The sequence below is a fragment of the Pithys albifrons genome, chromosome 3 (assembly GCF_047495875.1).
Source record: "Pithys albifrons albifrons isolate INPA30051 chromosome 3, PitAlb_v1, whole genome shotgun sequence".
Taxonomy (NCBI): Eukaryota; Metazoa; Chordata; class Aves; order Passeriformes; family Thamnophilidae; genus Pithys; species Pithys albifrons.
This window is the reverse complement of record NC_092460.1, coordinates 81,568,327-81,595,203: the sequence shown is the minus strand read 5'-3', so window position 1 is coordinate 81,595,203 and position 26,877 is coordinate 81,568,327. Positions and strand designations below refer to the sequence as shown.

Here is a 26,877-nt window from a genome sequence, read left to right as displayed (position 1 = left end):
GCAGCCCTGTTACCAGACAGTACAATAACCCTCAGACAGTGAAGAGTAAAAAGAGAAATGGATTGTCTGGCCAGCCAACAGGCAGCAATCAGAGAGCAGCCTGCTTGCTAATTGCAAACTGCTTCATTCTTTCACTTTCCAGGAGGCATGGGGAGAGAAAACTTTTTGTTTCTATTTCATTATAGCAGCAGAGTTTAAAAATTAACCAGTTTGTTTAATTAAAAGGAACATGTCATGGAGATCGGGTTAACCAATTTTGTGTTGAAGACTGGTTTTTCAGTGCTGTTTTGTTTCTTAATTTGCTGCTATCCATTGAAAAACAACCCTCTGGCAACAATCTCATGAAGTTCAACACATTCCCTCTTCACTATGCTTTAATACTGAGCTGCACTGAGTGCCACCAGAAGGAAGTTCATTCACACCTTGCCTTTCCTTGCTATATTTGGTAACAAAACTGTCTTTCTGGTCTGAAATCCACACCTCCTTTTCGTCAGAGCCATGGCCACTCCAGTTGCCACATTCAGGATTTCTGTTTGATGCTCACCCCATATGCAGGGTACTGCAGTGAGTAACACTAGTTTGCTAGTTTGAAGCAAAAAGTGTTCTTTTGGCTTCTATCATCGCTAGTGACCTACTGTGTGGGAGATGGCTGTAGTCTCACCAGGTAAAGGACTATGGGTTGATACCAACAAAAGGTATTGTCATTCCCCATCTCCTCAGCTGTTCACTCCTCCCTCTGGACTATAGCACACCACTTCTCGAGTTATGCTCAAACAGCTGCTTATGCAAGTGTGTACCTTGCTCAGGCTGGGGAATTAAGATATCCTCCTAAAAGCTTGCTGAGTTATTTTTAAGCTGATTCAATTTCTCAGCCTAGTTTAGGGTTGGCTGCAGTAATAAATGGCATGCACAAGTGAGGCACAGCAATAGAGCGATGTGGGCAAAACCATCATAAAGCCAACAGAGAGGGTGAAAATTGACAGTTGTAAATTGAAGAACAGTATCTGGAGAGGTGTAACAGTATCCTACAAAAACCTTATGGTCAAGGTAATGACAGGCCATAAAAAGAAGATGGCTATGATGCTATGGAAGTATTTTGAGTCACAGCAAAATACAAACGTCACCCGAACATAAGAAATCTGGCTATATCAGTTATTTGAAAATACAAATAAAAGTGAGAAACAAAATTAAATTACAGAGATCATCTAAAATATTCTTAATACCATTTAAAAAAACTGTAATTACATTGACTGAAACCAGAATTATCTATAGCAATCATCCAAAAGCTGACCATGGATGTAACAAATCCCTGAACTTGACTCAGTAACTTCCATACCAGAAGGAAACCTTTAAAAGAAGTACATTTAGGAAAGCAACATTCATTTTTTCAGAAAACATCAAATCCTTTTTCAAAGACTCAAAATTACAACTATCTTGCCACTTCTTGCTTGACCTGTTCCACCACCCCCTGACCACATTCCAATCCTATAGCAAGTCCAGCTATTGAGTTTTCAGTCATCTGATCTTACTTTAGCTCAACGCCATCCCAAACATGTAGTTTTGTATTTTTCACTAACACTAACAGATTCTAAAACTAATATTGATATTACTCATATTACCAGTCCATGTAATGCACAAGGGTTTTCTCCTGCAAAAAGTTTGTAAAATGAGCTGGTATTCTTTTTAGTGTAGCAATCATTTCGGTTTTTTTCCATCTTTTCATTGATGTGCTGCAAGGAAAACACACACATGGCAGATTTTAGAGAGCTGTCATCTTTGTTCACTTTACTGAAGAGAGCAAGAAGAACTTTGTCATCTGAAGGAGTATCCACAGGTTGTCTCTGCTGAGCCATGTACTCAGCCAGCTCTTTTCCTGGGGTAGTGACGTAAGCAGCATGACAGTGGTCATAGGCACCATCACCATCTGTGCAACCCAAGTCCATTTCAAAGTAGGAATAATAATGGGCATCATCTTTGCACAGACGTGCAATCAGTGTGCGGTTATTGACAGGTTGTTTCTCTTGCTGATTGAAAATAAAATAAACATAATTTTTATCCTCAAAGACTGCCACAAATTGTTGTGTGCTTGATGAGTGATAAGCTGACTTAACAGCTGCTGAGTCTGTATACATTTCAAAAATGTCTTTCCCATCCCTTTCGTAAAGCTGCCGAGTGCTGATTATAATCCCATTATCATTTGGTCCATTCCCTTTGCCAACAAATAGCACTTGGTCGTTATTCAAGGAAGTGATCAGTCCCACAGTTGATACATTCTCGTCGTTGCTTGCCACAAAGGACTTTTCTCCGCTAGTGTCTACATAATACTTCTCATTGCTAATGTTTTGTAGATCTCTGATGGCACAGATTCCCTTAAAAAGGCTTCCACATACCACAGTTGTATTATCCGCCTTGTTGAGCAAAAGTAATTTGTTATAATTGTCAGTCAGAACAGCCTCTTTACATTGATTTTCATCAATGGGAGGTGTGCACTTTTTGTTGTCCTTTTTTGGACCTGTTTCTACAGATCTTATTACTTCCAGGTTTTCTGTAAGCTGATACAGAGCATTTACCACTCCCAAATAGATTATCCCAGTGTCATTATCCACTGTTAGATGATTTAGCTCTGTAGCACTCTGAAAAAACTTCAGTTCCTCACTTCTGGATAAGGTGACACAAAACCAGCTCAAAATGGTCGGTGTCCAGATCCATAAAGCCATTTCTGTGTAATACCTATAACGGAAAGAAAGGAATACCATGAAACATACTGAAAAATACAATTTACACAAACCTGAGAAATGTGGGAGTTTTTTTCTTTCATGACTTCAGACACAAATACACTTATCCTTGTGCAGGTGTAGACATTATGAAGATTATGGAAAGCCTCAAATCCTGTTAATTGCCTAGCAATTTAATCTGTTGGGGAAGGATTTAACGAGGTCATATGTCTAAATGATTATCATATAACCAATTAGATAATCAATCCTCTCTAAAGTACAATGAGAACACCAGCCAATTTGAAACAACAAAGTGAGCCAAGAAGGAGTAGTGCTTCTCCAGACAGCACCATAGTGAGTCAATATTTGCTGCTGAAATTTTAAAAATAAGCTGCAGAATCCCAGTGTTTCTGGTAGCTCCTCCTTAAGTGGGGGCAGGGGCATTTACATAAAAGTGTTTGAAACACTTGGTGATGCAGGACTTCCCCCAGAAAGGAAAAACACCTTCCACTGAGTAAAAGCAAATCTGGATCTGGGCACTGATGCTCTTTGGGAATGAACGTGTTATGCTAACCCTTCATCAGTGTAAAGCAGAAAGAGCGCAGAGCCCTTAATATGCAACATTGCCTTTGGGGTACGCATTACAATCCAACACTTCCACTTACTAGAGCACTGCAACTTAATAATTTCAAATCTGTCTTAAGAAGATCATTAAAGAGTTTTTTGGGATTAAGATAGTTACTTTTTGTTGTTGTTGTTCTTTTCATAATTTTTACTTCCCAAGAGGATAACCTGGCTGCTTGAAATTAGACAAAGAGCTTCTGAAACTTGTAAGCAAGGGTCTAATTCTAATCTGAAGAGTTAAATGAGGAGGCCAGTCCCAGCTGGCTTCCTAAGCACAGAACATTTTGTCAGTGTTTTCTCTGAATGTTTAGATCTGAGAGCAGAAAACAAAATGATGTGAGAGAAAAGATAAATACTGTTTGGAGGAAGAACTGACAACCAAATATGATCCACCGTATTTTCATTTTCAAAGTTAGCCATGGATTCCTTGATCTGATGAGAGAACCTCTAAACTTACAGAGAATCTCAAGTTAAATCTGAAAACATCTGGAAGACTGAATAGAAAGAAAACAAGAAAAACACAGAAAAGACAGGAGAAACATTTAACAAAGCAATCTAACAGGTAAAAGTCTCATAGGAGGAGGAAAAGAGCATAAAATGCCAATACGATAAATTGAAAAAATAAAACTTAAAAAAATATTAATAAAGAAACCATGCTCCTGTGCCACCTATTACTTCTGTTTTGACAGCAGTAATAAACTATGGTGGGATATGAAAGAAAACGTCTGAATCATCATTTATACTGGATAACTAAGATTAAATGTCAACAACCTGGATGCAAAAGCTTGAAGAAGAAGGAAAGGAATCTTGTGAGCATAGGTTGCCTGCCAGCTTCCCAGACCAGCTTGGCATTGCCAGTAATGTGGAAAGATAACTCCTGCTCTCCTGCATGGACTTTCTTTTGCTCCTCTATGGAGAAAATGCACATGCAATAGTGACAACTTTCCTAAAAGTAGAGTGACTGGAACTTGTAAAACTCCCAAATCCTATTAAATGTAACTCAGGATAGGAATGAAGACTAAATAGAAGGCTAACTTCAACCTTGTTTTGCTGAAGCTTCTATCATGTACCAAACCAAGTAGCAAAATAAAATGATGCCGAAGACAAGACAATACATCACCCACAGCACAAGCCTGATTTCCTAATGATAGATTGAGCTCCTATGACAGTGAGCAAGAAAAGGCTAAGAGTTATAACCCGTTCTTCAGACACATAGACTTCAGTACATGCTTTGCAATGCAATGAAGTGTTGGATCTCTTTACAATGACAGCAGACCTGCTGTAAGGAACCTTGAATTCTTCAGAATTCCTCTCTTTGTTTCTTAATGTTTCCAAGGACACCGATTTTCCAAACAAGCTTTGATCCCAGCTTACATCTCCATGGCTAAATGATATGTAATAATGAATGTCATCTAGTTTCAAATATTATCCCTTACAGTTATCTGCAATGAAATAAAAAAACAGCTTGACACACCACTGCAATGTTGTTTCATAACAGTTTTATCATTCTATTATCTATTACCAAAGGATCAAACACAGCAGAATTGAGATGCATTTGTTCATGTTTTCCCCACAAGGTATTTATTTTTAGATTATTATAATCTCTGCTCTCAGTACAAAAAAATCCCATAAATAGCTGTACTTACAAAATATGCCTCAAATGAATGGAAAGTAATTTATTGTAGCTTTTTTCTATACTCAGCTAATGTCCATGTCAACTTATTTCAGTGGATTGAAAAACCTCATTTTGTCCATTGGTGGCAGCCAGGACACAAAGGCTGTGCTTGCAATACACCTGCCTTTGTCCCATAGGCAGAACAAAGAGTCTTGTTGGTTCATGCCAGAACCAGGATTTAAGGAAAAGTATGTTTCACATCTCTAAAGCAGACTCTTACATGAGTAATTAATCTCTCTGTATAAAAATGGATAATGCTTCCTCCCTACTATTTTTTGTCTTGTTTACTTATAACATTTTTGACTTAAATTATTCAGAACTACATGCACTTTCTATTAAGTGTGCCTTATCTTTTTTGTTGTTTGTTTGTTTGTTTTTGTTATTTACTGCCTGCCTGTCTTGGGTTGAGCTGGCAAAACTCCAAGTGTCCAAGACAGAGAGAAAGGGTTCCTCCTCCCCCCAACAGCCAAGGGAAAAAGAAGAGGGAGAGGAAAAAAAAACACTTCAAACTAGGTTTATGCTGAAACTAACTACATGTATTTATACAGAAAAGAGAAAATTAGGAGGAAACTACAATATAACACACACTTACACAAGTTTTACATATATATAACAAGGAATAACTTCCCACTCCCCAATTAATACAAAGTAAAGTCTATTACACTAGATCTGTAAGTATTCTAAGAGACACATAGCAAGAAACAGAAAGAGCAACAACAAAAAAGTTCCTACTTCCCTGAATGCAAACAAAATGCAAGCAGAGGCAGCAGGGGCAGGAGCAAGGCCTACTCCAAGACAGAAGCTGGATCACGTCTGGCTTGTATGTCGGCCATGGCAGAACTGACTAAGCCATTCCCACACACTGGATTTTACACTCTTTGAGATGATGTAGTATGGTATGGAATACAATATAATTGGCTAGAAGAAGTCAGCTGTTAGCTAGCTCAGCCCAGCTCAAATCAGCTGACAATCCTAGGCCTAGTCTGAACTTAAAACCTAAATTTAGGCCCACCTGGCCAAACCCATAACATTGCCACCCCATCTCATGACAATCACATTATCTCACATCTCTATGAAAGGTAACAGTTTGTCATTCTCTGTACTTACTAGTTTCACTTTCCATCCCCACTTCAAAGCAAATAGTAAACAAAAATTAAATATGCTATGAAAAGATTCAGAATTAAACTCTCATTCACTTCTCAAATAGCAGGCTTAGGAACAGAAAAAAGCAAACAGAATGAAATGAAATGCACTACAGCTTATTTTCACCTCAGCTTAACTGAACTAGGAAGCAGCATCTGGAAGAATTCTGCTATGACCAGCTGATGTGGTAAGAATGACAGTGCTGCTATTAATATAGATGTCCTACTGAATTAGGTGCTATGGGAATGTATCAAGGAACAGTTTCCTGCTGTGAAAAACTTCTGCTTTAAATTAACAAGTCACAGAACAACAAGAGAAAAGGAGCAAGAAAAGCGCAGGCTGGAGCATAGAATCCATGATGTCCAGCACAGGAAATTTATTTCCAATGGCTCAATTACATGCTGTATTTACACACAGGCCTGGGTGGCTGCCAAAGTCATGCCCTCGTCCTGAGAGCTGACATACACTCTCCACCCTCAATTTGCACTCAGTTTTAAGCCCTTGGCAGACCCAGGATAAAAGAAGACCAACACAGCATTTGACCACATAATCTTTTTCTCTCTCTCAAAGTCTTGTCTCCATCCTGTCTCTTGTCCCCCACCCTGCTGCTTACAAGAAATACGAAACTCTAGAAGTCATGTGCAGGAAACACAGGACACCTAGGAGAACTTTTTATAGAAGGGAACTGCCATCAGTGTTGGAATGACACAGCTACTGGAGCTCTGCCCACAGCTAGATCAATTTTAATGTTAGTAACCCATAACTTTATATCTTTCTACTTAAGCAAGACCAATAACTTTAAGTAACAGTCAATTCTTCAAAAGACATACAGTAAAAAAGAGCATCTATACTCTAAAAGCATAAAGTGAGCTTCAAATTATTAAAAACACCCCTAAAAATTAGAACTAGCACCAGCACCATGGTGACATGGATGTTGCAGGTGTTCTCCTCCTTCACTGCACAATCATCGCTGTGCCTGTATACAGGAACCTTCAACTTTTCAGCCATCCCCAGGCACTTTATCCTTCAATATATCTTAGCTTCATGTTAATTAATTTCTTACATTTGTTTCAGCTGAAGTGAAATAATATGAAATTTTGCCTGAATACTTAATAACTGAGAACTATAAGAAATGTTATTTCCCAAAACAATGGACACGAAAATCTTCAGTGAATAAACTCATCAGTTTATCTTCTGTGGTGTTTGTGCAGAGTATTTCTTCACTAACCACATATATCCTGAATTAAACCCTGTTACCTCACCCAGACAAAGTTTTTTTACTTGAAATTCTGGTTGAGACAAATGCTTCTGCCAAGCAAGGCAAATACCAATATGCTTTAACAGCAAGTGATGCAGAGACCTGTGTTCTTCCTGCAACCTTTCCCCTAATCAGAGAGACCCTCAAAGATTCAAAAGGCATTTAAATTGGAAAAAAAATGGTAAAAAGACTCAGAAATTGCAACATTAAAAAGGTAAAATCCAAAGAGTGCACCCAAATGGGATAGATATTTGGGGAAAGATGAATGAAATTTCTCTTTTCTCTCATTTTGAGTAATGTTTAACGTCCAATAGGTTTTCCACAAGTTGAAAAGAATTCAGCTTTCATTTTCAGGCTCAAAGGAGTTCAGAACAGAAACTGGAGAATGCATCAGAAGAAGGGGATGAGCAGATTTTCAGTCTGGATTTCAAAGCTTCTACTTCTGTGAGAACTGTAGGTAAATGTGAGCACTCTCTTCCCTGGTTACAACTTTTATTACTACTTCCTAGAAGAAATGAATGATGCAGCTTGCTGGTTCAAAGAATGAATCATCTGAAACAACACTCTGCAGGATTCAAACCCAGTTCCTAAGAGTATGGAAACATTGCTAGAAAGATTTTGGACAGAGAGGAACAACTTTTTTTGGGACACTATGCTGTACACCCAAAATTGATTTAATAGGACCACTGAGAACAGTGATCACTGTGATAGTGTCCATCTCTTTAGTTGTGACAGTTTGCTGTTAGCAAATGGGACCCATGGGCCAGTTAACTGTGGAAGGTCATACTGTGGAGAATGAGAAACCAATATCCACTTCATTAGATGTGGTAGCCTGTAGTGCTCAAAAGTAGTAATTTTCCTTCTCTTTCACTTTTTCTTCCAACACAATTTGCTAAATATATAGTGCATCCTCACATGGGACAAACAATCCCATCTGGTCAAACTGCTGGTAAAGTGGCAAAAATGGACAAATACTTTTAATACTGATTCTACTCCTGATGTGGACGACAAAAGTTTGCTTGCTTTCACAGGACAAATTCTCTCTTTTTTTTTTTTGAGTAATTTTCAATAATGTAGGACTTTTTCCATATGTGTAACAGTCATATTGACATCGATCTTTTACAAGGACTGGTTGAAAATTACAGATTTGCAAAGGAAATGATGAATGTTATGCCCTCAGATCCTGTGTATTCTCTTGGTGTTCTTCTGAAATCCTTGCGCAAAACAAAGGGAAGATATATGAAACAACAAATTCAGGTTACTGAAAACCAGGGTTTCCTATACCATGGTTTCATCTGGCCAGAATCCACCAAGCTATCCTGTCACTCTGCTCCTTGGCTAAACAGGATGAGAAAAATATGATGAAAGGCTCAGGGGTTGAATAAGGACAGGGAGAGAACACTCATTAATTACTGTCACAGGCAAAATAGCTGCAACTTGGGGAAATTATTTTAATTTATTATCAATCAAAATCAGAGTGTGATAATGAGAAATAAAACAAAACTTTAAAAAACCTTTTCCTCACACATTCCTTTTTTCCTGGGTTCAACTTTACTCCCAAGTTCTCTATCTTCTTCCCCCAAGCAGTGCAGAGAGATGAGGAATGGGAGCTGTGGTCAGTTCATCATACGTTGTCTCTGCCACTCCTTCCTTGTCACACTCTTCCCTGGTTCCAGCATGGGGTCCCTCCCACAGGATACAGTCCTCCATGGACTTCTCCAGTGTGAGTCCTTCCCACTGGCTGCATTTCTTCATGAACTGCTGCAGTGTGGGTTCCCTGCAGGGTCACAAGTCCTACTGGCAAACCTGATCCATCACGGGCTCCTTTCTCCACAGGCCTACAAGTCCTTCCAGAAGCCTGCTCCAGTGTGAGCTTCCCAAAGGGCCACAGCCTCCTTTGGATGTCCACCTGCTCTGGTGTGGGGTCATTCAAGGGCTGCAGGTGGGTCTCTGCTCCCCCATGGAGCTGCAGGGACACAGCTGCCTCACCATGGTCTTCACCATGGGCTGCCGGAAAATCTCTGCTCCAGTGCCTGGAGATCCTCTTCCCTCTTATTCTCTGACCTTGGTGTTTGCAGAGTTGTTTCCATCACATTTTTTACCACTCTCTCCTGGCTTCTGTTGCACAGTAGGTTTTTTCCCCTTCTTAAACCTGTTCTCCCAGAGGCACTACCATTACTGCTGATGGGTTTGGCCTTGGCCAGTTGCAGGTCTGTCCTGGAGCCGTCTGGCACTGGCTCTGCTGGACATGTAGTGCCACACTACCAAAACCTTGCTATGCAAACCCAATGCACCTATACAATGGTTTCATCTGGGAAGAATGAGTCGTACTCTGGTCCAAAGAGCAGTAAACAGCAGTGGCCAGCAGTGTCTGGGAGAGGAGACCGCTCTGGATGGTACTTCTGGGAAAATGACACGGGCAAGATGTTGCCATCACTATGAAGAGTTTCATCTTTCAGAACTTCTGAGGTAGCAGCAACAAAAAAGCTCAGATAACTACTCCCTGAGATAGCCCATTAACCTAAGTGGACACCAAGGCATCCCACAACCAGGTTAGCTGGAAGCTTGAGAGCAAAGGGATATATTTGAAAGGATGAGGCAGTGTTGCATGAGCCAAAGAGAATTTTAAGGACTTTGACCTTTGCTTACAAAGTCATCCCTACCAACCTTCACACAAAGAAAAAAGATGAGTTTTGACAACCTGTACCACCAATCATTTACCAAACATCACAAAACCCTTCTCAAGTCTCCCAGTCTTCTAAGGGATAGGGAGGGGATTAAGCAGGACATTTCATCCAGCTCTAGTATCCTTGGCAACCACAGTAAAACAGTATTGCTCCATACAAATGGACCACCAACCCAAACAGAGATTTTCTGTCCCAATATGGAAAAGGTTTCTCCAGGCATTGCAACTAAATTAACAGCTAAGAAGCACAATTGCTTTATTCAGGAGGTCACATATCCACCAGCATCCCAGCATGCCCATGCAAAGGACTGTCATGAATTTGGTTCAAAACCAGCAGGGTTGTGTCAAAAGTTTTAGCGATGCAAACATGTAGCAAATCCAGTTTCTATTAATGATTATGTTATTAGCTTCAAGCTAGATGAATAACACTATTAGCAGTCTGAATAAAAACCTTTCATCCAGGCACACCTGAACTCTAAAGCATTTAATATTCTGATCCAGATCCAAATTTAGAGCAAGAGGGAGCCACGTGAGTCTTAATTTTTCAACTAGGAGTCACTCAAATGAGCATTAACAACAAGTAATGAGACTTGGAAAATGCATACTTAGAAATTTTGCAATTGCACTCCAGAACTTCCAATAATGTGCTGTCTCTACAACATCAGCAAGTAAACAAAAAGAGTAGCATTTTGCAGATTTATATGCAATCTTCGAAGCAGAGACATGCTACACAAAGCTGAATTCTAATGAATTCCCTGGTTTATTTCAGACAGGCCTGGCAGTGTTTTGATTTTGAAAATCTTTTTCACCATGGATTCTGCCATAGTCCAAGGATGGGTTTTTTTGCTGATTTTAGGAATCAAAACAAAAATGCTTTTATGTGGAAATATTTTCAAAGTTCACAGTGCCAGGCAGCTTAAAATAAAAGTAAATAAAGATAGCTTTTGTGGAGAGACCTCGTTTGACAGTATTCACTCCCAATAATTACAGATTATAAACCACTCTGAGACACAGATAATTTATGCCAGAAAGGTTTCTTCAAATCCTAAGTTTTTATGAAGACAAGTGTTCGTATTATCATCCCAAATAAGAAGGCTGCATTCACAATCCAGCCCCACTAATGCACACAGGAGCACACACAGCAAAAAGAAACACTGCACAAGCAGACCTGCATTCATGCCTTCCTGGACCACACCTCCCTTTCACTTTGGGCATCTACATTCATCCCTCCATTTTTTGCATTCTCAGTAGAAATGTAGCACTCATTTTAATGAGGACACTCTTTCTCAGTGTTACAAAGATGTAGTTGATTTGCAAGAAAAGCAGACGAGTGACGTGTTTAATAGCAAGTAGCTGACTTGTCAGCAATCTGAACCCACAGAATCTCTTTGACCTGCTTTGTGGTTTTGTTAAAACCATGAGGTCTCCTAACTAACAAAATTTATGTTTTTATTTTTTTTCCAATCTCAGAGAGCACCAAACCCAGTGATGTCCTATGGACCAACATCCAGCTGAATAAGTTTGCAGTCAGCATAGGACCACAGGCTCATCCAAACACTCCCAAAGTCACTTACAGACACTTTTACACTACCTGATCCTGCAAACGGCCAAATCTAATTTAGTCCCAAGTGCAAACACCTGCCATAGCTGCCTGAGTTTTGATGGGTGATGAGTCCCTGAAGCAACCGCTGTACAAGGTAGCCACAGAAGTCTGGCAGAAAGCAGGGATGGCCCATGCACACCCATCAGTTCCACACAAGCCATGGGTTATTTCACCCTTTCTGCAACCCAGTTAAAAAAATTTGTTTTCTTTTCTCTGGGAGATGTGCAGAAAATGAGTCTGGAGCACGGGAAATAAAACCAAGGGAGTTAGGATAGCTTTAATTCACTGGCTTTTCTTGCACTAATAAGGGTATTATGGCACAAGGAAAAAAATGTGTTTGTACTGAGAGTAAAAGGATAGTCACCAGCTCCCCACTACAACAACGAATTGTTTGTTTTCAGTGCTAAGGGCATCTTCAAGGACTGGTTTAGGACTTCCCCTGAAGAAGCAAGAAAGAAGGTGGATTTTCTTTCAGTGTGGGGCAATCTGAGCATGACCATATGGAAACAAACAAAGTATTCCAGCTCCTTCCTTGCCAGAACCAGTTCTTTCTTGTAATGAACCATTTATGACATGCACAAAAAATATTCAAATCAAAAGAACACTTCTAGCATATGTGAAGATTTACTTTCCCTACAAATTGCAAAAACAGGCCTTGGGAGGTCACAGGCAGGCAATGCATCTCACCCTCCTCTTTCAAGCAGGAGCTCCGCCCACACTGTGGATGTCCAAATCAGCTGCTGCCTTTTGCAGCAGCACCGGCCCACTTCATCAGCAGCTTGAACATGCATGTACCCCTTGCTGACTTGAGCACAGCAAGAGGAGAGCTGGAAATAGCCAAGGATTTCCTCACTATGATATGACTGTACAGGACAGCACACAGACTTTTAAAGCTGAGTGGAATTTTGGCACGAGGCAGAGCCAGCATTTTTGTCTTCCTATTTTAATGTTACAGAACTGTAACAGAAGAATCATGCATAAACTGCAATGATAAAGCTGTATGAAATTTAGCCCATAAATCAGTGGGATAAATCAATTTTAACCCATAAATCAATGAAATGCCAATATGTCAAGTAATTACCAAAGCTCCATGCAAGAAAATCCTTTCCTTTCAATTCTACCTCTCACTTGGTGGTGTTTGCTGTGTGATTCCCTGTCTCATCATTATGCTGTCTTCTTACTCTTCTGTTTCTCCTGATTTTGTTTTTGTATGTGGGTTTAACAGATTCCTGTGTTCTTAATTTTCATGTATTTGTCTGTATGTGCCAGTGATTTATCCAAGACTTCTGAGAGGTGGGACAGAAGCTCTATGAAAATGGGAAGCTGTCAACCACACTCAGTGGAGTACTGCAATATATATTGTACTTAGGCAGCTGATAATGCAAGCCACAAAGAGAGAGAGGCAGAGGAGGATGGGGAAAATTCTTGAAATGGAGGTTTATTGATTGTTGGGAGCCAAGAAACACATAGATGAGGAATAGAGAATTTTTCTGGCTTCTGCTACTGGAGATAAATCACAGGGTTTTGTCTGGTTTGTCTTTCTTGAAATTCTTTAAACTTTCATTCGGACCATCTGTATGTCCATTATGGTGTTGCTCATTTTGATTGCTCTGAGATTAAAGTGAAGTGTTTTTTTTTCTGCCCTTCAAATTAATGTTCATGACAGTTTTTAAAAAAGCCCTTTTATTTTTCTTGCCTTACACATCTTTTCTCATCTTCTTACAGCTTCTCCTCGTCCCCCCTTCTCCTTTTCTTTTCTTAGGCAAAGCTTCCAAGTTTTCCTCTCCTAGGGCTGCTGCTACAACAGCTTGAATACTCTTGTGGAAAGACTCTGATGAAAAAGCAGGAGGTAGAAGGCAAAAAAAAAAGTGGGAAAAGAGTCTGATGACAAAGCAGGAGGTAGAAGGAAAAAAAAAAGGAGGAAGAACTCTAGGCAATTTTCAGACTTTAGTAGGAAGCTCAGGCATACTCACTGCCTCATTAGCTTCCTATCTCTTTTCCAATCTTACCTGAAAACATCTTTTTTGTTTCTTGACTGCTTTTTTCCCCTCTTTTTTTTTCTTCCTGCTTTTTCAGACCAAGGAAAGAGTGCTTAACTTCATGGCACCTGCTGATAGTACATATCAATCTTCACCCCAACTTGTGGAGGAGGAGGGAACATATGCGCGGAAGAGATGGTGCTGAGTGAACTGGTGTCCTGCCTCAGGAAGCCAAGAAGAGGTACTGGTACAAGGTGCAGGTGAAGCAGCCCCCACAGAAACAACAAACTGTGGGGGCTGCTTTTCCTTACAGACAGATAACTCCTGCAGCTGGGAACAAAGCTGGGGGAAGACGAGCAGATACATGACAACAGGACAGAAACAGCTTGGAGAAGCAGAAGAAATGCATAGCAAGATAGGGCACATGGTAAATATTTGGTAAGGCCTTTTAGGTGAGATGAGTGAAATAGAATCCACAAGAAAAAGTGCTTACAGGAAATTGAAAATGCTAAAACAGATACCATACACAGTACAAAGGATTAAGGACTGAGATGCAAAGAAAGGTAGAACTGACTGTAGGTTACCAAGTTGCATTTGATTGCACTTATTCACTTATCTATTGTGGCTTTTGGCTGCTGCTGCCAAGAAAAGAGAATTGCAGCATTTTGACCTGTGTTTAGCTTTTCCTGGTGTTTAGATGGGGTTTTATTGTTGTTGTGTTTGTTTTGGCTTTATTTTAATCTGAATGAATGTATTGTCCCTGGCTCTAACAGAACAGCGTGTGCTTGCACTGATCCAATCTGCCTGGACAGACATTGTGTGCACTTCTATGTTTCTATTCATTGTATTTCTATCCAAATTTATATGGCCAGTTAACGAGTAATTTGCACAAACCTGACAGCAGCACCTACCTCTGCCTGTTTACTTAAGGGTCTGTCAGCAAATGCATTGTAAAATCTTCTTTTTATGGATGCATTACACAGTCATAAAATGTATTTTTCTCATTTCAGAACTGTCCAACACAGGAACACTTTATTTCAAAAAAGGAGCATGATACAATGAATGATGAAAATGCCTTGCTGGCTATTTCACATCAGTCTCTGCCTAACTCCTCCAAAACTGAGGTCCTTCCTTTAAAGTTACAAGCCCTCAACAAAACTCTACACTCTCCACAGAGCAGCTCTAACACATGCCTGACAGTCGTGAATAAAATCAGTCAATTGTCTCAGGTATGCTCAGAACATACTCCAGTTGAGCTTGCCACCTGGGCCAGGAGCTGTTCATCGCCTGCTTTGATGGGTCTAGGAGGATTTAGGTGATGCATAAACTTACAGCGAATCACAGAATGCTTTGAGATCGAAGGAACCTTAAAGATCTAGTCCAACTCCCCTACCATAGTCAGGGACACCTTCCAATAGACCAAGCTGCTCAAAACCCCATCCAATCTGGTCCTGAACATTTACACAGATGCGGCATCCACAACTTCTCTGGGTAACCTATTCCAGTGTCTCACCACCCTCATCATAAGAATTTCATTCTCATGCCCAATCTAAACCTACCCTCTTTCAGTTTAAAACCACTGCCCCTTCTACTGTCACTACAGGTCCTGGTAAAATGTCTCTCTCCATTTTTCTTATGAGTTTCCTTTAAGCACCAAATAGGCCTTCCCACCCCTGCAGAGCGCAATTTTTGCTTGGAAATGCTGCTGTCCAGTAAGTGCACATACATGCATGATCCTTTCCTCTCTGCCCTGAAAAAAACATCGTAGGTATAAGTCCCAGAATTTGCCCATATAATTACTGGTCACAGATTTACAATTTTCTCCTGTCTTCTGAAAGGCTTTCAAGAACCACAAGTCATGCTTCTAAAGATTAGAGAATGGAATTTGAGATGCATGGAAATACATAGCAACAGAAAGCAGACCAGCCCTTCCACTCCTACCAGTAACAACCCACTGGTTGGGGGATTTATTTATCTGCTTGTTCATTTTGTGATCAAACCATTCTCAAATAGTATGTTAACCTAAAACAACTGCAAGACTCAGAAACATATATTTAAAAAAAGAAAAACCAACCAGCACTGTTTGTGCTGTAAATAGAGAATCTGGTTTTGGTTTCCTAACTCTCACAATTGACTCGTCCTAAGAACTGGTAGCTCTAAACCCTCTGCCCTTGACTGATGAGCTGAGCTGTGTTCAAATAAAGGAGTGGCATTTCTCGTGCTTCTGGCAGCACAGTGCATCTTTAACCTGTTGCTTAAAGAGGTGCTGCCAAGGCATCCATACACAAACTATTACTACTTTCTTACCAGAAATGCTGCAGGACAAGTTGGGCACAGCATTTGTCTCACACACAGTCCTGGCTATGGTGGCCCCATTTCCTGACCTAATTTTGTTCTGATGTTTGCATAAACGCAAAAGTATGCCCCATGAAACAGCCAATGCTAACAAATGGAAAAGAAGTCTTCACCGAAACTGCTGCTGCAGAGCACAGTGGAATTCTGGTTGTAACAAGATGAGTTTCTTCTGTGTGTTTATACTAGGACAGAGAGGTCACCTCAAGGCTGCTTGGCAGCGGGTGATGATATTTTTCTTCTCACTCGTAAGTGCATTTGGATATATGACTTAGCAGAGCCAATAAGGGCCAGCTACACTATAGAAGGGGAATAGAGAGCAGTGTAAATCCTCTTCCTTGCATGACCAGTTTCATCCCACAGGCCTAATTATTTAGGCAGCCTCCAAAGACCAGTTGGGCAGCTTTCATCATGCATCTTCTGAGCTCTTAGGCTAAATATTTCCTTTATGGCACCCAGTGATGTGGTTTAAAGGTCTAAGCCAAGTATGTTTTACAATGTTTGCTTTGTACATGAAGTATTTTAGTATATCAGTATTTCAAATTTGAATTTACAGTAGCTGGTCCATGTATTTAGAAATTTGGTACAGTAGATAAACTCTAAATTCAAACACAGCCTACACTTTCTATAGGAGAATATGTATCTAGGAAAGTCTTCAGACACGATCACCATATATAAAAACTTTTAACTGTTTAAAACCAAATAAGCTGAAAATTTATATGGGTAGATTAAGGCATAAAGTTTATTGCACTGATGTGTAAGGAAAATAGGGACCTTGGGGTACTAATTGACAGGAAGCTCAACATGGGCCAACAGTGTGCCCAGGTGGCCAAGAAGGCCAATGGGATCCTGTCCTGTATCAAAAATAGCGTGGCCAGCAGGACCAGGGCAGTGATCCTTCCCCTGTACTCTGCGTTGGTGAGGCCACACCTTGAGTACTGTGTTCAGTTCTGGGCCCCTCAGTTCAGAAAGGATATTGAGGTGCTGGAGCGGATCCAGAGAAAAGCTACAAAGCTGGTGAAGGGACTGGAGCATAAGTCCTATGAGGAGAGGCTGAGGGAGCTGAGGTTGTTTAGCCTGGAGAAGAGAAGGCTCAGAGGTGACCTCATCACTGTCTATAACTACCTGAAGGGAAGTTCTAGCCAGGTGGGGGTTGGTCTCTTCTCCCAGCCACTCAGCAATAGGACAAGGGGGCGCGGGCTTAAGCTCTGCCAGGGGAAATTTAAGTTGGATATCAGAAAAAAATTCTTTGCAGAGAAAGTAATCAGGCATTGGAATGGGCTGCCCAGAGAGGTGGCGGATTCACCATCCCTGGAGATTTTTAAATGCAGATTGGACGTGGTGCTGAGTGCCATGATCTAGTAAATGGACTGGAGTTGGACCAAGGGTTGGACTCGATGATCTTGGAGGTCTTTTCCTACCCAATCGATTCTATGATTCTATGAAATATGCCTCTGAGTATGATGTCATTGAAAATAGCATTCCCCTGCAAATAACTGAAGGACAGTCAGAATTCCAGTATTTAATAAATATGTTTTGAAGCATTTATTTGGATAGTCTTATTTTCAAGTAACCAGAATGCATAGCCCTGTTGTTCCAGAAGTACTTCTAAATTTATATATGGTGCATAAGGAAAGAACAAACTATTATTGCAATAGCTGAAAACTGCAAGTTTTTGTTCAGGCTGCATATTTCATGGAGAAGTCCATCTATAGACTCAAGTAAAAGGAACAATTTTATGGGCTAGTTTACCCTGTAAAACATTCTTCCTAATCCTTGTAAAAACATACTTCATGCTAATCCTTCTGCCTGAAAGCATTTTTCCAGACAACTTAGAACATTTCTATTACATTTTATTAGCTTTAAGCTGATCTAATTTCTCTAATTTTCGTCAGGTTTATTAGGATCTGTCTAGATATCAGATTTTTATAGTTGATCTGGTCTTATATAAAACTCTCAAACTGGCATATTTTAATTTCCCAAGTGGACATCTGTCTTCATCTGCATCTTGTAAAGTGCTAAGTACCTTCCTGGCCCTTAATTAATTAGCAGCAATGACCTATGCATCAGGTAGTAATAGCATCCAATTAAAAGAAATGTATAATGTAAAGTATTATCAGTCACACCATAGTAGACAGATATTTACCCATTCATGCTGCATGCCCTGGATGTGATATACCAGCAACATGTAGCCATGACACAGTGCTAGAACAGGACTAAATTCCTACCCCTTAGCTTGGTCTTTTCAATGTCAATTTCTAAAGACATTCAGAAGCTAATAATTTGTGCATTTATGACAGGCATCGGAAACATTGTAATTCCAAGCTTTAAATAAGCCTACCATTGAGCTCATGATAGCAGGATAACCAAGGAGGCTTGTTAAACATGCAAGGCTAGAGCCTGCTGGGCACAGGAAAGCTTTGAAGCACTGGAAACTCCCTTGTTGAATACTCTGCCCTTCCAAAACAAAGCTGGAAACCACTCAGAGAGGACAGAAGTCCCATTTCAATACCTGGAAATCGCCATATGACTGAGTCTGCAACAAGAAAAAAATTTCCAACAAGTTTATGCTGCATGTGTACAGAGCCTGCGGAGTCAAACCAGAGGAAGCTTCACCCCAAGGCATAAAGGAATGATATATCCTACAATGTCTTGCAGATGACTTTTTAAAAGAGTCTACCATCAAATAACTATGCAACACCTCCCACAGAAAACAACAAAAGTTGCATATTAGTATCTGAGCACAGATTTCTCTCATGAGCTTTCTGTAATACCTGAATGATGACATAAAGAAGAGCCAGTAGGAAACTCAAACTCTACTGTTCTCTACTTGTTCAATGGAAAAAGGGCAGGCATGAACCGTAACTGACAGATTCAGAAATTAGTTATTAAAATACTGAAATGCAAGGATATCTGAGATTATGAAGATAATTCTTTGATTATTGCTGAAATCCGTGTTTGCTTGCTCTGAGAAGTCAATAGTAACTCATCAAGGCTGTGTCTCTGGACTGGTTCTGTATCAGCATCCATAAAAAACTAGAGTTCATTCATGCTGAGTACACTGTAATTTGATATAGTTAACATAACTGGCAAATGATCTATTATTGATTCAAAGAAACATTGCACAGTAAAGGCTTGGTGCCAAAAGGTGGAACCATGCTAGACAAGGGGCTCGAGCAAGCAGGCTACTGCACCATGAAGATGAGCAAGTTGAAACCTCGATGCTTCAGTCTCCAGGCAGAAGTACTGGAGTACGGTGTTTTTATTCCTTTGCAAAGTATATGACACAGGGGTGAAAAACATTACATAAAATGAGAATGTATCTTGTTGCAAGATCAAAAAAAACCAAAACAAGCACCTAGAGAGCTCTAGTACATTGCTTAAATCAGCTGTAGTATTACAATTACCTTAAAAGATTGCGGTAAACAACTTCAGGCAGAAAAATCACAAGCATTTCAGAGAGAAATATGTCTTTCCACTTAGCTTTCAAACCGGAGTGCCTATAAAGGACAACCACTCCCTTTTGGCTGGTCCTTGCTCACACCAACTAGGGGAAGGCCTGAAGTCCATCACCACTCCCAGCTCTGCTGCCTCACAGAGAGGAAGACAGAGCCAGGACTGCTTCTTGTTTTGGTCTCCATTGCTACAAGGATTTTTAACAGTGGCTTCTTGGCTTCAGGTCTACCATTCATGGCCATTAAAATGGTATCCAAGAGCACTACTTCCAGGCATTTAGAAAGAACTTATGGTTGTGCAGCAGGGAAACCACTGGGCAAATTAGCCTACATTGCCCAACAAATGGCCAGCCACACTACTCTTCCTGCTAATCTGATATTGGAAACCACCTGCTATCACCAAAATGGAAAGAAATTCTCATATAGTCTCACCCACTGACTGTTTAGTGAAAGCACTAAACTACCTTTAGAGAAAAAATGACAACACATTTTAGGCCCCAACTTTCATATTTGCACTGCTTGTCCTATGGTCTGATATGTAGCAGTTTATAAAAGTACAGTTAGATGAACATGCTTGCTGAAGTTTCAACTTTACCTATACTTATTTGACTCATTTGGTTTTTAAATAAGGTTTTGAAATAAGGCACTTAAATACTTTAAAGCCAATACTTAACATTTAGATTTGTTTAGACTGAATATAAATATTTATTTAGACATAGTTAGGCTTACGTCAAACAAGAGTATTCAGCTAAATTGATATAATCATTCAGTAACATTAAACCAGCTTGGGAATTCAGACAAGCCTTTGAAAAGTACAAGCATTAACAGTGCACAAAGATTTGCAGAAAAAAATGAAATGAGAACATGATGAGTGTAAGCAATTTACGTTTAACTCTCTTGAGAAACTGGCCAACCTCTGAGACATCTCTCTGCCCAGTACAACCATCCAGAAGACAGAGCTATAGGGAAACTGCCCATAAGAATTGCCTGCGTTGGGTACATTAGTTACTTCTTTGAAATAACTGATCCCTCTTCATGCTGAAGATAGTAACACCGGTGAGATTCAAATACTCCAGACATTGATGAAGTTCCTCTCTGGCAAAGGATTTAAACTGTCCTTTCTTGCACTGTACAGTGCCTTCAGCAGAGAGGCAGTGGTTAAATATTAAAAGACTGCAAGTATTCAAATCGAGGATGTTGTAATTTAAAGAGCAAAGGAAGGTCACTGTGTTCAGCCTCACCAGCATGTCCAGCATGCTCACTGTCAAAGCAAGTGCTAGGGGAGTGGGATGGATACCTACTTCCATAGACAAAAGGAAAAAAGAATAAATCAACAAGACAGGTACACTACTGATTTCAGACACCACTGCTCCATATGAATACATCTGGGAAAAACCACATCAGGCTCCATTAGGTGATTAAGCAAGCATCTACCTCCTCAAAAATAGCTCTCTTCAGCAGGATCACTGTTTGCTTACTTGAAAAGGTTCCTCAGCTTGTAATGTCTTACTCATTTCCTTCCAGTCTAGGAAGTCCAAGAACCACTGACAAAGCAGTCTACCATACTTTGTGTTAGATTGCTGATTTCACTGCACCCGGGACAAGAAACAGCGGGGGCTCAATATGACACCTACAAGCCAGACCCTAGAGCACAGCAAGCACAGTTCACAGACCCTGAGGAAGTACACTGGGTATCTTACAGATGACACCAATGTAGCATTTTATTAAGGTTTGTATTAGCCTTTAAGCAAAAGTGGGACAGGAAAAAAATATCTACTTGGAAGAGTCAACCACCTTTGTCTTGAAGAATTAATGGTCCTTACCCCCTCCATCACTACATCAGCATGGGATGGCCATCAGCCTGTTGTAGATGCATATGGAGAAATTTAATTTCTAGGTCAAGTCAGGACTCTCTCTTGTATACATTCTGGATTACTATAACAATATCCATATAAAATTCCCACAGTGATCTACAGTAGTCTGACAGGGATCAGCACTTTTATTAATAATGTTTTATTTAAACTAAGTGGAACTGCTATTTGATTTATGAAGTCCTTTGCAAGCTTTAGAGTGATTTGCAGAAAATCATTATGGTTGGCGCTGAATGAGCTGGGTGACATAGTACCTACTGTCCTAGCATCACCAACCCTATCCAAAACCATCTTTTGACATATGACCTTGTCCAATTAAATAAACAGAGCAATTTAGATAAGCAGAAGGTAATTATTAGGGCTGGATGCTGGCCAGCTCACTGAAGCAGGAGTACCATTCTTTGAAAAAAGCTTTACATTGTTTAGTACATTTAATGACTAGAAGCTTTCAAGAGCTTTGAACTGTACTACATCCAGCTATGAAACAGCCAAGTGTATGGTGCTCCCTTCATACCACAGTGGGTGACAGTTGTGAGGTCCTGGGCAAGACTGCTGCTTTCAAAAAGATGTCTGAAAAGAAATGGCTTTCTAACCTGCTCCTTTCTAGCCCTAATTGTCTGTACCTTAGCTGGACCCTTTTTATTTGAACAAAGAATAGGAATCGGGACAGCGCTACTTTCACACATATTTTTTCTTTTTCATTCTGAGGAATTGTCAAATCCCATTTCTTATGGAAGTATTTCAATTGTTTTTCACTATCCCTAACTTACTTGCCAGGGCTTCTAGTTTTTTAATGGAAGATAGAGTGGAGAGAAAGAGGATAGTGAATAGTAACATGATAACTTTGAAATAAGTCACTTAATTGGTTCGTAACAACTAACAGAAAAACTACATTCCTCCATGGTAAAGCCTGGATGACAGAGCCCATTGACAGCAGAGGGGAAAAAAGGTCTTGTCTTTTTTGTATAAAGCTGGATACTTATAGACATTCTTTTTGTGTATTTAAACTAATCTTTTTTTCTATATAAACACGAGATCTATCACATGGCCGTTTCCCACTGAGGTTCTCAAGTGAGCCTGTGCCAGTGCTCCCCCATCCCACCCACCAAAAGGACTTCACTGCAAAAAATCCCCGACCTCTTTCAGAGGGAACAGGATGCAGCAAGAATGAATGAAATGTTTGTAAGGGCCTCATCCTATCTGAGCATCCTTTCAAATCCCAGCCACCAGTTGGCCCTACACTGAGGTTTTTGTTCCTGGCACGTCTGAAAGAGGTCTGAGTATTAGTTTAGCCTACTCTGGTAAGTCATTCTTCAAAAGCCTTTTTTAGCTTGCTTAATTGCATTGAAACTGTTATATTAAACCTTGCCAGTGTTAAAAATCTCTTCTAATAGTCTTTATTTGGACAGGATGCTATCTTTATAGAGTCATAGCACAGTCTGAGTTGGAAGGGACCTTCAAAGATCACCTAGTCCAGCACCCCTGCCATAGGCAGGGACATCTTTCAACAAACCATACTTCTCAAGGCCCCATTCAACCTGACAGGACACTTCCAGGGATGGAGCATCCACAAATTCTCTGGGCAACATGTTCCAGCCTCACTCTCTCAGAAAAAAATTTTTTATATATATCCAATCTAAACGTATCCTCTTTCACTTCAAAACTGTTTCCCATTGTCCTGTCACTACAGGTCCCAGTAAAACCTCTTTCTCTATCTTTCTTATAACCTTTCTTTATATACTGGAAGGCTGCTATAAGGTCTCCTCAGAGCCTTCTTTCCTTCAAACTGAACAATCCCAACTCTATAAGCCTGTCTTTCCAGCAGAGATGTCCAAGTCTTCTAACCATTTCTGTGGCCCTCCTCTGGACCCACTCTAACAGGTCCATGTCTTTCTGTACTGGAAACCCCACAGTCAGACACAGAACTCCAGATAAGCTGCATTTTGAATGATGCTTCCTCGTTTCCAATAACCTCCTGATCCAGAGCACAGATGGTCCACCTGTCTTTCCCCTCCCTCACTGGCCATTCAAAAATCCTCCCACTGACTCTATGTGTTCAGTCTTCCAGTTGCCTCCAAGGATTTAACTCTCCCTGCCCTCTCTAAGACTCTTCCTCCTTGTAAACTGAATGCAAATATGTAAGATTTTTTGTTTTTGTACCCCATGCGGAGAAAAGCTGGAAACTCCTGCAAGTGTGTCAGGCCTGTCCTGTAGCCCTGGTTTCAGCTAAGTGCTGGTCTTTGCTCTGGCCCTATGCACCTTCAGAAACCCACTACTTCTATATCACGATAAGCCCCAGGTGAGCCAGTGCAATCCAGAACACCCAGAGACACAGCTCAGTGCTGAGGTGGGGAGGCAAACACAGCTTGCCCATGACTGACAAACAAATGCCACATCCCTTGTCCATTCTGAAACACCCTTTGGCACAAGCCACCCCAAACACATATTCAGTTGGTATATATGTATGTCTCGGCTTTGCGAACGAAGATTTGGGAAGGGTTCTACCCATGTGGGTGTGTCCTTCGAGCCTGCACAGTGCATTTTTTAGGTGAGGCACAGCGTGTGTGGAACTGGCCCCACCCTTTAACTCCTAAGGTTCATCTGCCACGGCCAAGCGAGCTTGGACAGTGACAGTGAAGTCCTCAGGACTAGAATCTACAGCCCCCAGTATTCCCAGGAGGTCTCCTATCCAAGTACTAACCAGGGCTGACCCTACTTAGCTCCTGAGGTCTGACAAGACTGGATGTCAGGGAGGCATTTAACTGCCTTATATTCAGTTTACACGTTATTTAATAGCACCCCGGTATAAACTAACAGCTATTACAAGAAAGCATCCAGTTCTGACTCCTGAAATGATTTTGATAAACTTCTTTCACCCCGCCCTCACATTTTATACTACTGCAGAAACGGAGCAGAATTAGGAAACAATTATTGATAAGTATGAAATTGTGGCACCATAAAAGCCCCATGGGTAAGACCAGTGTAAGGAGAAAGAAAGAAAACCCCTGGTTTTCATTTTTTCCTTTTTTTTTCTTGTTTGCACAGTTGGAAATTAATTCCTTGCTGTTTCATATTTCCTACACTGATTAAAAGTGTTACCGACTGCATTATTTTCCTCAAGGACTGGATTTGCTAGGTGAAAGCATCATTAGAAGCAACAGGGCTGAGGCAGGGAAATAGGGCCAAATTGAAGAATTCTTTCTCAATATGAGTAGTAAAATGCATTTTTCCCAATAACATTTTATATACAGCAGAAATTGCTTTTCCACATCAAAGTCAAGACACATGCAAATAATGAGTTAGTGTAAGAACCTCAAGGATACGGTATTTCCATTTTTAGGAAAAAAAATAGACTTGTAACAAGAAATACTAGGTATTAATCCTGGTTAGCACCAAAACATGGTTTTCTGGGAAAGCTTCTGATCATCTTCTTGCCCTCCTTTCTCTGCCCTCAGGAAGTGGCAGAATCGAGAACTGCGTATGTCAAGAGAGCTATACATCTCAGCACAGAAAAGGAATCAGAAGTTTCTTTAAGCTAAAGCTCTCACTTTCTCATCTAGGAGAAATTTTAAAGTACCAGTAGTATCAACCTTATCATAAGAATTGTGGTTTTGACATGAAAGGAGCAGGCTGGTTTTCTACTAGTTTTTTTTCTGCCTATTAGAATTAAGCAGCAAATAACTGTGCCATTAACTTGCTCAAAAATGTAAACAATCTAATTTTAGTGAGAATAGCAAAGGAAGATAAATACACTGGATTCAATTAATGCTGATGCTAGAAGTTGTAGTAGGAAGTCAGCACTTCTTAAAACTTTGTTCATGCTGAGATTCCATGAGGTCCCAGTTTTTTTATCCTGTTTATGTGAGTAGACATTCTGGCACAGTGGTGACCCACATAACTTCCACATTTTTCTCTTAGAGTTATAGTTAAAAAAATAGGGCTCAGGTACAACACTTTCTGACTTACAGCATCCCTGTCCACTGCATTTGGTGTTCAGGAGTTGCTCAGAACTACATCATCACAAATAAGTACTGCTTTTTAACCTTATGTTTAGAAAAGTCTGATCTTGATGAAATCTTGGGAATGAGATTTTTCCAAAATACAGAAATATGCTTTTCAGTCCTGTTTTTAAAATATTAAACTTAAATAGACAAACAGGAAATTAGAATAGCCCATGAACTCTCTCTTTAGTCAGTAGAGTGGTGGACACTTTGCCAGCTTTTACACAAATGTTTCAACAGCTCTTGATCTGCTGAAGCTCTGTTCTCTATAAATGGGTTAAAATTTGTGTGACCACTTAAAATATTACTTCTTCTTTCAGAGTTTGTTTAATTAATTTGCCTTAGAAAGAAATTGGTCAATTTAATGTTAGCAGTTACATGCTGAAAAAGCATTTTAGCCCTATAAAGACAAATATATTCTTAGCCTTATAATGACAAAAATGAAAGTATCATTCCTAAGGTTTATTTGTCATACCAGAGTGCCATTCTCATAACTTCTGACTATGTATACCATTAGTTTTCTCTTTTTTTTCCCCCTCTCAAATTCCCCAAAAATCTGAGTTCCACAGAAGTTCAACTACTTTCACCTTGTCAGCACTCAGTGGCTCTGCTCTTTGTCTCATGCTTAAGCCTGTCTGAGAAGCTCAGACTAAACATTATTATACTTCTCTCCAGTAGAAACTCAATCCAAATTTCAAGCACTTGAACACACCAGTGGGGATCTCTGCACTTAGATGCCAGAGCCACCTAAATTCAAAATAAAACACATGCCCTTGACTGGCAGGAGAGGAGGACATGAGCATGTGCATAATGCTGAGGTGTTTGCACCGTAGCTCTGTAGTGAGAACATTTGTTTTCGGAATTGGGAAATCTTGGTTCAGGCTAAGTGCATCTGTGCCCGTCTCTGATGCTTTGCTACCAGATGCCTTTGCCTGAAGTGGGGCTCCCTGATCCAGTGCTGTCAAAGAAACACTTCTACATTTATAGGAACAGATTGAGGGAAACTTGACTTCTGGGGCACTGAGTTGTGTGGGTGATCTGGGTTCCTAGCACAGGACTAGCTTGTGCATTTTTCCTAGCGATGAATGCAAAGTGTGTAACCCATTTTCAGAATGGGAATCTGAGCTCCCCTAAGTTTAACAGTTACGGACTTCTATGCATCCACAAACAGGAATGGGAAAATCCCTAAAAAGGAAGGTTTAAAATACATTTTTCTCCTCAACATTCTTTGTCAACTATTTTGGACACTCCTGCTCTGCATCCTGCTTGTTCATGAATTTTGCTCTTGTAGGCTTAGTGTTCCCCATGCAATAACTAGAAGTGGCTGCTGATCACACTTGAATTAGCCACTGCTCTAAACTTTACAAGCCCACATCCCTCTAGTGGTCCAGTCTTATGGCGGCTGGGCTGATACTGTACTTTTTTTTTTAAAAAGCAAGAAAACCTCTGTGTCCTGGGATATGCTGTACTTCTTATTTCAGTAATGCAAAACAAAACTCCAAAGTCACATTTACCA

The 26,877-nt window shown here is 40.3% G+C and overlaps 1 protein-coding gene across 6 annotated transcripts in view; it reads right to left on the bottom strand.

Annotated features, from left to right (window-relative positions):
- The window catches only part of PLXNB2 (plexin B2), a 251,032-nt gene that overhangs the window by 77,194 nt on the left and 146,961 nt on the right, over window positions 1–26,877 (bottom strand). For all 6 annotated transcript variants that reach the window (XM_071552525.1, XM_071552524.1, XM_071552528.1 and 3 more), the window contains one exon: window positions 1,620–2,730. In XM_071552525.1, coding sequence (XP_071408626.1) covers window positions 1,620–2,730 — 1,111 coding nt within the window. The remainder of the gene's footprint in view (window positions 1–1,619; window positions 2,731–26,877) is intronic.